At 40.8% G+C, this 18,105-nt stretch overlaps 1 protein-coding gene across 1 annotated transcript in view; it reads left to right on the top strand.

Moving 5' to 3' along the window:
- The window catches only part of syne3 (spectrin repeat containing, nuclear envelope family member 3), a 75,208-nt gene that overhangs the window by 43,939 nt on the left and 13,164 nt on the right, over window positions 1-18,105 (top strand). Inside the window, exons 13-17 of the mRNA XM_068717782.1 lie at window positions 3,043-3,215; window positions 3,846-4,488; window positions 5,309-5,452; window positions 6,778-6,963; window positions 8,781-8,831. Coding sequence (XP_068573883.1) covers window positions 3,043-3,215; window positions 3,846-4,488; window positions 5,309-5,452; window positions 6,778-6,963; window positions 8,781-8,831 — 1,197 coding nt within the window. The remainder of the gene's footprint in view (window positions 1-3,042; window positions 3,216-3,845; window positions 4,489-5,308; window positions 5,453-6,777; window positions 6,964-8,780; window positions 8,832-18,105) is intronic.

Below are 18,105 nucleotides of genomic sequence, written 5' to 3' on the forward strand. Positions count from 1 at the left end.
ACTAGCACAGAAGTCCAACAACAAACGACCGCTCGGATTTAGATCAGGGAGGCCGTTCCTCCCAATCACGCCTCTCCAGGTATCCCCATCTTTGCCCACGTGCACGTTGAAATCCCCCAGCAGAACTATGGAGTCCCCCACTGGAGCCCCATACAGGACTCCAGTCAGAGTCTCTAAGAAGGCTGAATACTCTGAACTGTTGTTCGGTGCATATGCACAGACAACAGTCAGAGTTTTCCCCCCCATAACCCGCAGGCGTAGGGAGGCGACCCTCTCGTCCACCGGGGTAAACTCCGACGCAGCGGCACTCAGCCAGGGATTTGTGAGTATCCCCACACCCGCCTGGCGCCACACACCCTGGGCAACTCCAGAGAAGAAAAGAGTCCAACCCCTATCCAGGAGTACGGTTCCAGAACCGATGCAGTGCGTAGAGGTAAGCCCCACCAGATCTAACTGGTAGCGTTCCACCTCCCGCACAAGCTCCGGCTCCTTCCCCCACAGAGAGGTGACATTCCACGTCCCCAGAGCCAGCCTTTGCCGCCCGGGTCTGGTCCGTCGAGGTTCCTGGCCTTCACTGGCCCCCATGACACACCACCCATGGGGCAGCGCACCCGACCCCAGCGGTTCCTCCCGCAGGTGGTGAGCCCACAGGATGGCACCTCACATCTATCTCTCTTTATTTATTTCAGGGTTTATTTCAGTACTAGGATTTTGTAGGGAACATGTAAGATTGTACACATTCATTTTTTTTCTGTGCGATTTGTTTGTTTGTCATGTCATTTGTTTGTTTTGACTTTGTTTGTGTTATGAAGACAGAATGCGAGATATTACGTGTCAAAAAAGTGACGTTATTTATTTCAGAATGAGTTTCACAAAGCATGCAGTCATATTTTCACTTTTGTAATTCTTGCTGAATAGTTTAAATAAAAAATGTTCAAGTGATAGCCCCGTCTCAAACTGTAGCGCTTCACTTGCCAAAACGCTCGTCTGAACTGTTACTGGTATTAGGATTTTTCTAGTAAACTCTGGGTCTAATTTCCATGGCGGAACATTCCTTCTGTGCCGTGCCTGCCTGACCAACATGCGAGTGTGTTTCATTACGGTGCATTATTATTATAACTTGAGCGATAAACCCATCACAAAAGATTGCAATATTGCACTTTGAATATAGTAACAATGTTTCAATTACATTCTGTCTGTTTTGTCTGATACGCATCATACCGTTAACGCTCTGGCCAATCACACAGAACTTTTGACGTTATAATTAGGATTTCCCGATGGCCTGTGGCCAGTAAAAAGTTATATTCGTCCAGTGAATACAATTAGCCAAGTGCATAGGGAGTGTGTGGTCGAGCGAGAGACACAGGCATTGCAGCAGAAAAGAAATGTTCAGTAAAGTGGTAGTCAATAGTAGGGTTTCAGTTTGGACATGAATGAACTCCTCAAGTCACAAACAGAGTAAAAATAACAAGCACTAGGTACTGTGCAAGTCTGAGTCATGAACTGAGTACACTTCAATATCTTTTTGTTTATCACAGGTAATATCATCATCGGGATATTCCACCATAATCGTCATTTGGTGCAGCCCTAATAAAACACCATATAAGTATAGTTTCCTCATGATAGAGAGGAGAGGTCTACAGTCTGCTTCTCTCTACAGGCAGCATGATTCATGGTTAAGTAGGAGCCTTGAGGCACTTAAGTGTTGCTTGTAGAGTGGAAATCCAGACCTGCAGGTGTTGGGGTTCATGATGGATAAACTCATGAATTCATTGAAATCCCCTTTTCATTTCATATTATTATCATGTATTGTTCTCTGTAAAAGCACGGACAGCAGCTCACAGCGACCTTAGTGCTGGCATTGACCATGAATGTTAATGGGAATACCTCAGAGACTCTTTATAATTACAGTGTTCTTTGTTACACTGAATGACCTGCCTATCGACCTGCGGGTCGAGATTCTTCGCCAATGCATTTCATTAACTCAGAGCATTGTCTTCCTGTTCAGGAGCACTGCCCTTCTTAAAGCTGTTCCACGGATATCAAATGTTTGTCTCTGTGTGCAGAAAAGTTTCCTTTTTAGGAATCAAAAAAAGTAGCACCCCTCTTATCAGCCTAAAACAGACACCTGGAGTGTACCAGAGAGGAGACATCCATTCCAGTAAAGACACACTGTTGGTTCATTGTGTTTGATCATTAAACAGCTGTGCACTTCACCACAGACAGAAAATGATGTGTCTCTTCTTTCTTATCCAGCAGTGATAGAATGAGATTTGCAAAGCTGCATTCAACAATCTGTGACTGTCTGAATCGTCACAGCTGAGTCAGCATTAAACATGAATGTGTAGTTCCTGAAGTATGTGATTAAACCCCTTGGTGTAATTTGATAGATCTTTTAACACGCTTACACAGCAAATGAGACTCATACATTAATTTAAAAATTGTCAAATCTGGTGTGCACACTCACATCGCCTATTGTTACTCCGTCACTGATTAAACCAACCCTGAAAGTAACGAAACTCGTTGAATTGACAGCTGATTGACAAATGTTCACTTTGTGTCAGGAGTCTGTGAATTTGATTGGATAGAAATTGGAACAGGTTTACAAAGTACCTTTTTTAAAAGATGCTCTGAACCTTTAATGAGCCACTTAGTAACGGGTAGCTCACACGCTTCTTGGTGGAGACCCATGTGCTAGATATTGGTACATCAAGTAGAAGAGATTTTGAGAAACTGTTGCCATAAAGATTTAATTTCAAACCAGACCTCAAACCCAAAATGTGTATGAAGCCATCTACTGTGTACTATCGGCTAAGCTGAGAGCTGGATTGTTACTTGGTTAATAGACAAACAGCTGGACTACAGACAGACATATGACATTAGTGAAGATGGGCTGTGACTGAAAATAATGTATCACGTGTCATTTTGGACACGTTTTGAAAACCACTTGTACACACCATATGAAGTTCACTCTCAGTAGCTGTTGGTCTCCTCTCTCTCACCACCGCATCTACTAATGTGCTGCATTGTCCTCGTCCACAGAGAGCACTTGGAGAGTTTCCTGAGAAGGAGCTCCAGCTGCAGCAGATGGAGGTCCAGGGTCAGGGGGTTTTGGAGAGGACCTCAGAGGATGGACAGGTCCACATTCTGCGAGACATTAAGCGCCTACGAGAGTCCTGGTTTGCCCTGTACAATATGAGTCTCAATCTTCACAGGTACTCGGAATACTTTTTGTATTATTTTGTCACCTGTTATTTCCACAGATTAGGGTTTGAGACAAGGCATGACGGGATGTAAAACAGAAAGCTCAAGACATTAGAATAAGAGAAATAAGTCAATGTTAATGAATGGATCATTCTCAAGCCAAGGTTTTACATTAATTATATTACATAGACACATTTTTTAACTGTAAACATATGTTTCATATCAATACTTCATTCTTCAGTCACAGTGTTTTGCCCATAGTGCTCCCTCTTGACTGTTGGTATTACATGTAGCTACCAAAGAACCATTGGATTTGTGGTAGAAGTTTGACAAAAGAAATGTTATCACAAGCTCTGGTCACTTGGTGTTTACGAAGCAAGTTGCAATTTTCTTGTTGAATTTGCTGTTTATTTAAGGTCCAGAATGAACACAAACTCAGTGTTAATGAATGGTTGTTGTACTGAATATTAATGCATGCATATAAACAAATAGTTGTTCTTTAAAAGTTTTACATCAGAATAAAACCTGGTTGAAGGCTAGAGAAATTAGTGGAGCATTGCGTCTTTTGTTGTGTTTGTGCCACGGCAGACTTTGAAGTGAGTTGTGGAGACACTTAACCTGTCTCTTTCTTTATCTCCCAGGCTGCTGAACAGTTCCACAGAGCAGACACAGTCTGCCTCATGGAGTGTTGGAGGCCTGTCTGCAGACAGCGCATCCCTGACAACAGAGCTCAGTCTGGGGGCGGGAGCCAGTCAGGGCAGGGCAGGAGGCTCCAGGAGCCAGAGAGGCCGACAACGAGACAAGTCAGCTGGGATGTACGGAGCCTTGACCAGCTCTGGGCCTGGAGGGGGAGGAGGAAGCCTGGAGGGAGAGGCGGGAGAGGGGGTGATGGCTGGGATGGGTGGTCAGATCCAGGGCCACGTTGAAGGTCACCTCATTCTGGCTGGACAAGACGATAAACACGTGAGCCCATCAAGGACGGACGAGGACAGCGGACTCTCCTTTAAAGGAGACCAAGTAGATTCCTCCGCTTGGAGAATTTGCAGCAGAGCAGGCCAGAAAGGTTCCACTGAAAGCCTTGACAGTGATACATCAACAGGGGGTGGCAGCAGCATCTTGGCTGGAGACAGAGAGGGAACATCGCTAACCTCAAAGGTCAGCTATATTGAGGGGCTAAGAATGAGCTCTGGTGAAGGCAGCGTGGAGGCAGGAGGAGGAGCGTTCATGCTGTTCAGAAGGGACCCAACCAAGCCATCATCAACAACACCAACTCAACACCCAGTGGTATGGTTGTGCAGGGTTCATACTTCCTGCCCCTTGGTTAAATTTGTAGAGTAGCAATCTGGACCATTCGTTTCTGTACATTTAATCTCATAGTTCAGTGATGAAGTAAATGTTCCTCCACTCAGACACACAGCAATACTAAAGGGTTGTGTCTTTCCTTCCTCTATGTTGTGCAAAATACTTCACCATAACTGAAACACTGAATTCACCCCAAACCGATCCAGTGAACTGATTCAAGCTGCTGAAAATACTTATTGACGACAACGCTCTCTAGGCCTCGTAGTCAACTTTGCTCCCATTAGTCTTTTACTCAACAAACCAGAATGTTCCAGCACAGTGGTTCATTGTTTGTACTGATAACTCAACAGGAAGGATTTTTTTTTGTCCGTGTCAGAAATATCCAACTTCAAGTCATGTATAATTGGCTTTCGGGATAAAAAGTGAATAAGAAATGTTCCATAAAAAATAATCCCACGTCACCTTTCTGTATCTTTCCAGTTTTAAGCCTGGCTCAGACCACAGGAGTTTTGGACTGGTTAAACCCTGATTTCCCCCCTCCTGACAATCAGAGCAGAAATTAAGAAGTTTGCTCCAATGAGACGGACATGAATGAAAGGACCTCCCAAAATGGCGACGTTGCTCCCTCTGGCACAATAATCTTAGTGATATCCCGTAGAGTGTGATATGCAATTATTTCCAAACCCTGTAGTGTGTGTACGTTTAAGATTTGAGAGAAGAACACCTTATGTGTGTATTGCAAGTCAATACATGTGCCAAGTATCAGTCAGTATCAGTACCAGTTGTTTGGGGTCTTTTTTAGGGGGGCACAGGAGAGTACAGATCCAGGAGGAGGGAGTTTGAGGCCTGGCTGTCCAAAGAGAATGAACTGCTCTCAGGGATCTTCAGCAGCAAGGGAGCATCACTCGGCGCCAAAGAAGTCAAGATCCGACAGGACACACTCACGGTGAGTTTCTGTTGACATTAAAACACTGTCACAGCTCAGTCTGTAGTTGGAGTATGACCCTGCTACCCTGGCCCTGCTTATATGCTACCAATATGGTGCTAATTTTGACATCAAATCCAGCGCCACTGACAGTGATGTAATAACAGATTAAGTGGAAGTGCACTTCCAGTAATTAATGAGGTCAAGTACCCCGGATCCCATTTTACAGATAACCTAATAGATGATTATATCAATAAAACACACTGTGATGTAACCAATGGGAAGGCACTGCTCTGTCTGTCACCTGTGGGTCCACTCATATATTTGTCTGCAGAAATGTACCCACATGTCAGGCAGTGATAGGAACGTGTAGAACACAGAGTAATCTGTGCACTGCTAAATCCTACCAATAGTTCCACATGTAATACTTCACACTCTGGTGTCTGTTTGTGCTTCCTGAGAATGACTGACTCTGACAAGTGATGTAAGACACATGTACATAGAGTCTGAACTGAACTGACATTTATATTAGTACTAAAAAAGAACCTGAGCTACCTATCACTGTGCTGGCATGAATTGATGCAACACAACCACGGCTGCATGCTGCTGCTGAAGATTCTAGAAAACACAGCAGCATGTTTTTGTTATTTTTTGCTCAGAGTGATAAAGGGTAATTTCCTTATATTTTTGTGTCTAATACTCTTCTTCCACCATAATTAGCTTGTATGGCAATTGTGAGTATGCCGTGACGTTGCACAGGCATACATGTTTATTTTTTCTCTTGTTTGTCACATTCAACATATTGGATGCGCCGGCCAGCTCCAGAAGCAGAGTTAGCAAAAAGTGGAAATATTACGCTGGTTATTTATTTTCTTATATCTGTTACTTATTCAGTCTCTCTTTCAAACTCTCAAACCAGAGTTGGTTATGATGAGCTTTATTTAGTTTATGTAGAGTTTGAATGAAGTCATTTGTCCTGGGAATGAATGCCCACTGGCAAAAGTCAGATGTTAGTGGCTGTTTTTTTGTCCAGTGGGATAGGGGCTCAAGTGACTAATGGGGACAACATTTTAAAAAATGCTGCAGCCGCTAAACGAGCTGTAATGTAATCCTTCAAGCACCGTTAATGTACGTCCACTAAAAGGGCTTGGTCTTGTTATTATTATTAATAGTGTCTGAAAACATCACGGAAAGAAACCGACAGAGGAACAAAAAGCTTTCGGCTGAACAGCACTGACTTCTTGTGGTAAAGGTTTAGTTGCACCTCATGCTGCTTGTCATTCAGACACCAGTAATGTCCTGTTCTAGTCCACTCACCTAAAAATCTCTGCTGTGTCCTGGTGCAGGCTCTGAGGGCAGGAGTGGGCTGGGGTCAGGAGCAGTTCCAGCTGTTGCTCCAGGAGAGTCCAGGCAGCGAGGCTGGTTCTGGACCAGCAGAGGATGTTAGTCTGGAGGAACTCCGCTACCGCTGGATGCTCTACAAGTCCAAACTAAAGGACGTGGGAGACGTCAGGTCCAGGGCCAGTGCCAAGGTGAGAGCAGAGCCTTTCTTTTAGAATTGTGGACTTCACAGATAATTCCTTTTAAATGCTTTTTGTGTATGTAAGCATTAATCCTAAACAGGAGGTAGAGTAATCTCATTGCTCATGAGAACCCTGGCAGAGCCAACCATTGTACTTTAGTCAACGCTAAACTCAGAAAGTCCACTATACATTCTTCAGACTTAGTCTTGATTGCTCTCATTGGGCCTCATGCAAGAAACACTTTGATTGGTTCTTAAGTGGTTTGTTTGTGTGAATCAGGAGAACATGCCACATTCGCCAATTTTCTTGTATTTTGAATTTTCTCACTCCTATGACCAGACCTGTCATAGGAGTCATGTCACATTAGTCTGCTGTTATCCAAGCCTCAGTCTTTCACTAATCGATTGTATGTTTCATAACTTTGACACAGTTTTGAGTTTGAAGATTACACCTCATAATTATGTTGACATTATCAAATTATAGACTATTATCATTCTAAATGTATGCATATGGCCTAACCATATCACCATTGATTTGAAATGGCTATTGATGCTATTAAAATATGAATATGAACATCTTAAATCATTTGTCATCGAGACGTTTTTCACATGGAATCCTTTCCTCTTTATTTCACTGACGTCATTGACAGCACTCGTTATTTGTCCCCATTCCTGATGCTGATACATATCACAAACTTTTCTGTATGGATCTCTGAAAGCAGGACTTTAATATAGGAGTATAGTAATATATATATATATATATATATATATATATATATATATATATATATATATATATATATATATATACATACATATACATACATACATATACATATATATACGCTCATTCATGACAGATGTCATACACCATATTGGTTATCTAAGGTTAGGAGTGTTTGATGAATCTGATGTGGTCACTTCTTTGAGACAAGAATTGGAAAATGTTCTAGCATGATGAGGATCGATCTCTCTCCTGTTATTGGTGAGTTGTTGAGGCTGCTGTATCTGGGAGTCGGTCTCACTCTGTCATTGATTGATGTTTGAAATTCCTTCAACATCCTGTCTCTGAAGTGAGTGACATTAGTTTTGAGTCAGATTTAGACCATTCACAACACCAAATTCATGTAAAAACATTGATGTTGAAACAAATCTTTTTCATATGGTTTTGTCATAAAAAAATGAGGAGCATATAGGGATATAGTTTCTGGTGTGACTGGATGTGTCCATCCACTCCAGTCCAACCACAACAGGTATATGTCATTATAAATCCTGATGCTCCAATCCAACTGTTGCTCTCCTGTTGCCATGCAAACATTACAGAGTAACGTTGGAAAGGAGAAAAATATGTATTGACTTTCCTGCAGTCCAGCACTAATCCTGTGACTTCATCCTACAGCTGCATGATCAGAGCGTTCTCAGGTTGAGCTCTGGTTACGGGCAAATAGAGACGTGTTGAATGTATGAAGCTTTTGTCAGTTCATGTATTCTGTGTCTATAAATGGGTCCTCATGCATTACCTGACGTGTCCTCACTGTAATGTGTTGTCACAGGATTCCCATTTTAAGTGCACTGATGTGTTTTTCCTCCACCAGGTGGCGGTGTAACACCATTTAGAGCTCTGCTCGCACAGTCACAGTCTGTAAAGTAGCTGCTGCTCAGTGGACTTACTGACAGTGTTCTCCAGATGTGGTGGAACCAAATAAAAACAAATGTTTGCACAATCTCATGTGATTTGTAAGAGCCATCCATGTGGTTTGAACTTAGTATGATGATTCAGCACAAAGTTGAGGTGTGTAACTGTGTCTGTGTTTTATATCTCTGCAGAGAATCCAAGCCAAACAAGAGGAGCCGGCCTTCGCAGCCAAAGTGCAAAAGGTAACACCAAACTATTAAGTGTTAAAAAGATGGGTCACCATAACTGGACAGCACAATTGTGGCATGATGCTCCACCAGCTAACGAGTAGCACTACATTACTTACACATGTGATCAGAGCTCATGGAATCAGCTCATTGTCTGCATTCCAGTTATTTATCTGTCTATTTTCTGGTTAACAGATTTAGTCTGTAACTTATCAGAAAAAGAGCCCAAACTGATGTCTTGTGTCCAACCAACAGTCCCACATCCGTAGAATAATGTGTAAGAGAGAGGGGCACAATAAATTATATCAAAATATAAAAACTGTCATTTTCTGTCAGCATTAGACATATTGATCCACAGACTTATTTCCTTTTTTTTTGTTTTGTTTTGTTTACCTCGCTGAGACTATGCTCATTTGAGGTGTATTATGGTTGAGGAGCTGCCACTGGCACTATGCACCTGATTGGACGAACACTTTAACCTGTGGTCTGTCTGCTCCTGGCTTTCAAACCGGACAAATATTGCAGCGAGTTTGGAAGTTCACCAAAATGTGTTTCTGAAAAACAAGCCGAGATGTAAGCCATTCAGTTGTTGAATCCATCTTCATTTTAGATCGACAAGCAGTTAGTTTAAAAGTGTTTCTGCAGTCTCTAGAGGTAAGGAGTCAAGCTGGACGCCTCTGATTTGCATGAAGTAGCTAAGACCTCAACTTTATGCAAATGAGCAGCCGTAAACACTATACCAGAATGCATTGCTCGGCTGCTTACATAGACAATGAGACAATTTAATGTCATTATACATTAATGGGTAAAAGAGTCTTCAGCTCTAAGTCAGCATGCTAACATGCTGATGTTTAGCAGGTATAACGTTTGACATGGTCGCCATCTTAGTTTAGCATTTTAGCATGCTAACATTTGTAACTACAAAATTTAGCTGAGGCTGATGTATTGGACCAGTTGAAATGTTGCCCTGATGAGTTATTACAATTTATCCGAAAGGGAACATGAATGTCTGAACTTAATTTGGTAGTTTTCATCCAGTGGTTATCGAGATATATCAGTCCAAACCGGTGGACTGAACATTTCCAGAGACATTGTGCTCTATTGGCTCCAAAAACAAATTGGCTTATGAAGGTATGTCACCAAAAGTGAATAAAACAAAGACAACTGGTAAGTCTGTAATACAGACTCCACCTGGAATCCTCCTGTCACCCTTCACCGCCTGAGATGAGAACACTTTGAATTTGACACGCTAGTTACACATGATGCTTTATGAGAAAGCTATGCGACTTTAAGTCATATAACCACAAGCAGATTTATTTTTTACTCATAGGTACACAATACATGTTTAATTCATTAACTCAAAGAAAGCATAATGTAAAAAGTACTGTAAGGATTTTACTGTAAAATGTCTGCAGGACATGTTGTATTTTCATTGATGGTAGCTTGCCAGCGATCAAGCAAATGTTGTTGAAAAGCACATTATTGTGAATTCCATGTGGATTACAAGAGTAAAGGTAGGTCCAGCCCTACAATGTTGCCAGGCACAAATCCTACACATAAAGGGGACACATCATGTTTATTTTAAGGTTCATACTTGTATTTTGGGTTTCTACGAGAACATGTTTAGGGGTTAGGCATTAGGATTTAATGCCAAGTATGATTGGCCCACTACCGCAGCAGCTACTGCCCATACAGTCTGCGGTGAGTGAAGTCCAGTGCGGTGTTTTTGACGGAGTTGGTAGTTCAGCTTGCCGAGATGTCACCAAAGCGTTGGAAAGTATGGCTACACTACATGCCTGTGGCATCTGATAAAAAGTTAATGATAATAAAACTAAATGTTTCCACTCACATGATGGGTATCAAATGAAGTACACAACAAAATGTATCAAATGAAGTACTCTTGATCACTGTTTTTACTACTGGTAAGGTAACTGCTCAAACGATACCCAGCCTTCATTCACAGGAAGCTGACTCTAAGAAACACATAAACACATACCTTTGTCCTGTGGCTGTTTGTCATATGGAGGTATGATTAGCTAGTTTCACTCCCTCTTCCATCAATCATTAACCTTTACACACACACAGTCCCACACACTGTGCATGTACCTCGAGGCTTGTATTTAAACACTTGAAAATGGTTCTTGAGATAAAAGCTGACAAATGTTATCGTTGTAGGTTCCTATGTTATTCAATCCCAGCCCTCATTTGGTATCACTTTTTTTTAACTAAACTGACCCTTGACTCATATTCTATGGGATTTACTCTAATTGTCAGCACAACTGTTAAACTAATTATGGTAAATGTGGTGGAAGCAATACTCATAAGGTAACTGTAAAAACACTGGTGAAGTGGGATTCAAGTTATTTTGTGGCTTCCTTCATTCCGGAAGTAAAACTCCTGTCCAGTTTTTTACATTGACAATGCAGGAAATCCAGGTGACAGCAGATGGTGAATTTGTAGATTCACCATCAGCTTTATCAGTTGTGACAATATTGTGCTCAACAAAGTAATTGTGATTGTGATGCAGGAAGCACAAGCAGTCAGACAATCAGACAGTTTGGTCCTTTTGCACCGCCATGTAGCCTAGAATGGACAAACTGCACATTAGCTCTAAAGAGAGTTTAAAAAAAAATAATGTTTACGTTACCTGAAGGCCATAGTTCTCTGACATGCTTGTGAAACTGTGGTAACCTGAGCCGCAGAGTGTAAAACCGTGGCACCACCAGCCATCTACTGACTTCTGTTGCTCCTTTAGTAGTATTAATATGGTAAGAATGGCCTCTGAGCAAGGCCAACAGCATTGGCAATAGGAATATTTTGGTAACAATATGGTGACCTGTAAATAATAGAATGGTCATATCAGTGCAATTTTTGGATTTAAAAATGGTAATATGGTGACAGTAATTTGTTTATACCCTGATAACAGTGAGATAATATAGGACAATCTTTTATTATAGGCTCCTATTAGCAAAATACCTTTACATTACATTACAGTCATTTATCAGATGCTTTTATCCAACGCGACTTACAATAAGTGTATTAAACATACACCCAACATACACTGTCAACATCACATAAAAATTCTTGGAAGTCAAAATTGGTATTTGCCATTTTATAAGACTGAAATTCATTTACTTTGTTACTGTGTAATAACCATGAATCAGGGCTGCAAAATGCTATTACATGGCGAATATTTCGCTAAGCACATAGTATTACTATATTATTACCTCTTTATTATAAACTATTACCCCACTACTACCATGTTATTACTGTGCTGAAATGTAAAGTACTACCAACTTTGACTGTACTTAGTGAACACAGAGTTTTTCAGTGTAATGAGGGATAAATGGCAACATTCAGAAACGTGACAGCACATAAAACATAGGTCCCTACAGTTATTTATATTTCATAATGGCAATCAGTCATAAGGCCAAGTTTACTTCTAAAGTATTACAACCATAAGGAAAATTATATTTTTCTAACACTGTTGTATGAAGGAACTACAGTTGTTACATTTGTATTCGTACTACAGAGTGTCGGTGTAATGGATTTTAGCAAATGATATTAACACAACCATCTTACACAAAAGCAGCCCATCGGTTGTCTGATGTATTTGTGTTCGGTGCCGAGCCTCAGTGAATTGTATCTTTGAAGGCAACAGTTTAGTTTTACACAAAGTTATTTCCAGTGATTCTGTGTGACGCAGTGTTTAGAAGGTGAAAGATGAGCGTAGGCGGTAAACAGAATTCAGAGAGAAATGGGAGAGAGTGTCGGAGACTGAATCAGTTCACTGTGGTACATGATGTTTGTGACTCTGTGGGCGGACTGCTTCTGCTTTCATCTTATAACTCTTCAGATTCCCTTTACTTACCAAGCCTTCTCAATCTACATCTGTCAGTGTTTGTTGATAACAAAATATGTTTCTGAGCTAATGAATATAATAACATTTAAAAAATAATGAAGAATATGAGGTAGAAAGCTAAAAAAGCAGTTGAGGCACATCTGGGTGTGCAGTCATTAAGGCAAATATCAAAGAAGGAGTTCTGTCTTAAAGAGACAGGCATTTTGCTGTGTGGTTGCAGATTGCAACCAGCTGAATACCCCTCCACTCACCTCTCCCTCTGCAAGACTGTGGCCTTCAAGTAACGTAAAAACATGAAAGTCTCTCTAGAGCCAGTGTCTGGTTTGTCCGTTCTGGGCTACTGTAGAAACATGGCGGTGCAACATGGAGGACTCCATGAAGAGGACCTGCTCGCTATGTACATATGAAGGGCTCATTGTAAGATGACAAAAACACAACTGTTCTTAGTTTCAGGTTATTACACACTAATGAAAAGATAGCTCTGAACATTATATTTAATTTCTGCTACTAGATCAACATAAATGCTACACATTGGGGTTTTATGATTGTTAAGAGACAAGAAATTGTAGTTTCATTTATAAGATGCAGAGAAAGAGAATCCAACAAATTTTGCCAGGAGAAGAGAGACATAAACGAGAATCCAACTAAAGTTCTGAGAGAAATCTTTAAACACCAGCAACTATAGCATGTCATCATTGCTGTAGATAAACAAGCAACAGTATCTGAGGAATGTTAAAAGATGTTACTTGCTCTACAGCAGGGGTCACTAATGGGCGGACCACGGTCCGGATCCGGATCCGGACCCAGATGCCGTTGTGTCCGGACCCTGGACCTAAAACCGATAGATAATTGAGAATTATTACATTTTGACGGAGCGCCTATATTTTAACCGGCGCAGCCTGAGGTGAAATGATTTTGTAACTATGCACCATTTCCTCTAAAATCCTATCTGGAATTCGACAAATTGTCTCATGCATGCGATTTTGAAGGGCTTTAATTTTGAAATATATCCTGAAAAGAATATCCTGGTTCTCTCTGAGTGAAACCTTGAGGTGGTCTGCTATCAAGCTGAAGTGAAATGATTTTGTAACTATGCACCATTTCCTCTTAAGATGCACATTCTTTGAAAGTTTTCAGTTATGTCAGTTATTCTTTAATCCAGCCCTTATTTTACTTGAAATGAGATGAACATTTATTCATGTATTTCTATGTATTATTTATAATCCATCCAGTTCAATTTGAAAACTGAGAATAATAATTGTTAAAATATAATTGATGTGTACTTTCTTTATTTGATTTAACAGTTGTTGACTACACAGAGACAATACTAATACTAGACTTCTTGAATATATATACAGTTGAGGCCAAAATTATTAGCCCCCCTTATGAAATTAGACAAAACTCTTGATTTCTCCATGGAAATGACCATTAACAACAAGTGTTTATAGTGTATTTGTTTCCAAAATAACAAAGACAAAATGTCCACTAAGTTTGATTAGGATATTTTATTGATACACTGAGTTGAAACAAAAAAAGGCAAAAATGAGACATCCAAAATGATTAGCCCCCTGGCCATTAATAGTCTATAGTGTACCCTTTCTGAGCCACAACTGACAACAACCTCTTAGAGTAGTTCTTTACTAGGTTGGCACAGGTCTCCTGAGGGATTTTGGCCCATTCTTCCATTGCAAATTCTTCCAGCTGGTCCAAATTGCGTGGTTTCCGAGCATGGACATTCACTTTGAGCACCCGCCACAGATTCTCAATAGGATTGAGGTCTGGGCTCTGTGCGGGCCACTCCAGGACCTTGGTTTTGGTATCCTTCAGGAACTGTTGGACCAATTTCGATGTATGCTTTGGGTCATTGTCTTGTTGGAAGACCCAGCGGCGACCTAAGGATAGACTGCGAGCAGATTTCTGCATATTATCCCTCAAAACATCAACATAATTTTCTTTTTTCATGATGCCATGCACCCGAACAAGGCTCCCTGTAGCATGATGCTCCCACCACCATGTTTAACTGTGGGAACTGTGTTCTTAGGGTTGAAGGCTTCTCCCTTTCTTCGCCAAACATAAGCAACATCCATGTGCCCAAAAAGTTTCAGTTTAGTCTCATCAGACCAAAGCACAGACTTCCAAAACGCATCTTTACCTTTCAAATGTTCACGAGCAAACCTCAGTCTGGCTGTGATGTGCCGCTCTTTGAGTAAAGGGGTTCTTCTGGGACGATGGCCCTGAAGCCCACCACGATGGAGAGCCCTCACAACTGTGTTCCTTGAAACATCAACTCCAGAAGAGGCCAGGTCAGCAACAATCATCTTGGCAGATGTCCGGGGCTTCTTGCTGACATCTCTGACTATTTTCCTATCAAGAGTTCTTGAAATCTTGCGCTTACGACCACGCCCAGGTTTGTTTCTTACAGAATTTGTCTCCTTGTACTTGGCAATGATGCAACGTACAGCGGTTCGAGACACTGTGAAACGCTTGGAAATGGCAGTATAGCCTTCCCCCTTATCATGAGCCTCCACTATCTTCTTTCTGAGCTCAAGACTGATTTCCTTTGTCTTTGGCATGGTGAGTAAAAGTAGTCCCTCTCAATAATGTGTTCAAGTGCCCTGTTCCTTGGAGTCTTTTTATGCTGATTGAATGCTCAGGTGTTGTTAGGAAGCTAATTGACTGCACAGGTGTGGCTTGAAAGCTGATTGGTTAATTAGGTGTGTTTGAAAGCAGAAATTCACATGGGGGGGGTTATATTATTGACCACCCCATCAGGGGGGCTAATATTTTTGACCACCCCGTTTTTCACTATATTTGATATAAAGCAAGCCTAAAAATGTATTTTATATTCCAAAATGTACCAAAAGCTACTAAATAGCACTGGTGAATGTTTGATTATATCAAGTTTTGTCAATGCTGCAAACATTGGGGAGAATTTTAGGAAAATGTTCCATAATTCCTGGGGGGCTAATAATTTTGGCCTCAACTGTATATATGTACATATATATAGCACTTAATAGCGCAAGTTAGATATTATTGTAATTTTCCAGACCTTTGCACGAGGAGATTTTCTCAATCTGGACCTTTTGGAATTTTAATTGAATACCCCTGCTCTACAGTAATGTTCCAATGGTTCATATATTATTTTCTTGTGATAATTATATTTGTTTGTCATTATGTTATTCCAGTTTAAACTCATACAGTATGACTGAGGATTGACAAACACAAGTGTTCAATCAACAGTCAACACATATTTTTGATTGTTAAAGCATGAGCAGATACAAATTATTATTAGGGCCCGAGCACCAACGTAGTCGGAGCGGAGGACCTATTGTTATTCTAATGTTTTTTATTATTATTAGGGCCTGAGCACTGACGTAGTCGGAGCGGAAGACCTATTGTTATTCTAATGTTTTTTATTATTAGGGCCCGAGCACCGACGTAGTCGGAGCGGAGGACCTATTGTTATTCTAATGTTTTTTATTATTATTATCGTACCAGTTTCATCGCAAAAAGGAGGTGCTTAGGATACTGGGAATTTTTTTAAATTTGGCACAAAATTCAGTCGTGGTGAAAATTCCAGTATTATTGGGGTGTCCACCTGCGGCATGACATATTGGCTTGATAGCGCCCCCTACAGAGTAGCCCCAACTTTGGGTTTCACCTAGCTGTATGAAATTTGGTAGGTATGTGGAACGTGACGAGACATACAAAAAAGTCAAAAGGAGGTATATCCTAAACCAGGAAGTCGGCCATTTTTAATTTTATCACGTTTTTGGACTGTTTCAAGATGACGTATTTTAACGAACTCCTCCCAGAGATTTAACCCGATTGCCTTCAGATTTGGTCAGTATGCTCTTGAGACCTTGGCAGTAAAAAGTTACTCAAAGATCAAAAAGTTATCGAACTATGTGTCCGTGGCGTGGCGGCAAAAAAACACCATTCGCCATGAAACAGGAAGTTGTTGTACCTCGGCTGTACATTGTCTAATCTGCTCCAAATTTCTCATATGTCATAACATCCTGACCCTGAACACATCTATATGACAATTTAGAATCATAGTAATAGCGCCACCTAGTGGCAACTGGAAGTTATAGGTTTTGTACTTTGACATCCTCCTCCTCACAAATTATTCCGATCCCTCTAAAGTTTTGTCAGAAAGGCCTTAATACCTTGATAATGCTTTATTGTGAAGATTGTAAGAAGTTGTTGAAGGGCGGCGACGTGGTGGCTCAGCGAATTTTGATCCTTTGCCATGAACGAATAAACTGATGTAACTCGACTCCACATCATCAGATCTTTACCAGATTTAACATGTTTCATTAGACTCCAGGCTTGAAGACATCTGCAGGCCAATTTTGAATCATAGTCATAGCGCCACCTACTGGTAACAGTAAGTTAAAGTCTTTATGCTTTGGCTTGTTTCTCTTAGTAGGTAAATCAGATCAACATCAAATTAATGCCACACAAATGAAAGAAGTTCATAATGCCAGTTCATGAAGCTTTTGATGTTTCGTCGAAAGCTGTTGCCGTGGCGACGCAGTCTTCACCGTGAAAAACGATGGTAATTTTGAGAGGCTAAAAATTCTCGAAATATAAGCAAACTTGGCACACAGATTACAAGCCCAAAATGTAGTTCTATAATATGATTTTATTTGTTCAGAGTGGCAAATTGGCTCAATAGAGCCCCCTACAAAATTTCGACAAAGCAGCCCTCGCGGTACGTTTCACATAGATTAACAAAATTTGGTAGGCACATGTATCATGTGGACTTAAATAAAAGTCTCTTGGGGCCATGCCCTACACCCAACTGGAAGTCAGCCATTTTGAATTTTGTATGAATTTCTAGTGTCGTTTTTGACATTTCCAGGCGCTCTACTTTAACGAACTCCTCCTAGGGAATTAATCAGATCGACTTCAAATTTGGTCAGTACAGTCTAAAGACTCTTGTGATGAAAAGTTACTCAAAGATTGTTATTTCGTGAAAGGCCGTTGCCGGGTGATGCATTCTTCGCCATGAAAAACGAAGGTGTTTTTGAGGGGCTAAACGTGCTCCAACCAGAACCAAACATGGCACACACATTTAAAATCATGAATGTAGTTTTCTAATGTGATGTTAATGTTTCAGATTGGCAAGTTGGCTCAATAGCGCCCCCTACTAAATTTTGCCGATGCAGCCCTCGGAATCCGTTTGACCTAGATGTATGAAATTTGGTAGGCACATGTATCACATATAGACTTAAAGAAAAGTCTCTTGGGACCATACTCTAAAATCAACCGGAAGTCGGCCATTTTTATTTTTGTGTGAATTTTTCCTTGATTTCTAGTCGCTAAACTTTAACGAATTCCTCCTAGGGACTTTGTCAGGTCCACTTCAAATTTGGTCATTACAATCTAAAGACCTTTGCAATTGTAAGTTACTCAAAGCTT

The sequence above is a fragment of the Cebidichthys violaceus genome, unplaced genomic scaffold (genome assembly GCF_023349555.1).
Source record: "Cebidichthys violaceus isolate CVI_PGR_0920_01 unplaced genomic scaffold, fCebVio1.0.p SCAF_22, whole genome shotgun sequence".
Classification (NCBI taxonomy): domain Eukaryota; kingdom Metazoa; phylum Chordata; class Actinopteri; order Perciformes; family Stichaeidae; genus Cebidichthys; species Cebidichthys violaceus.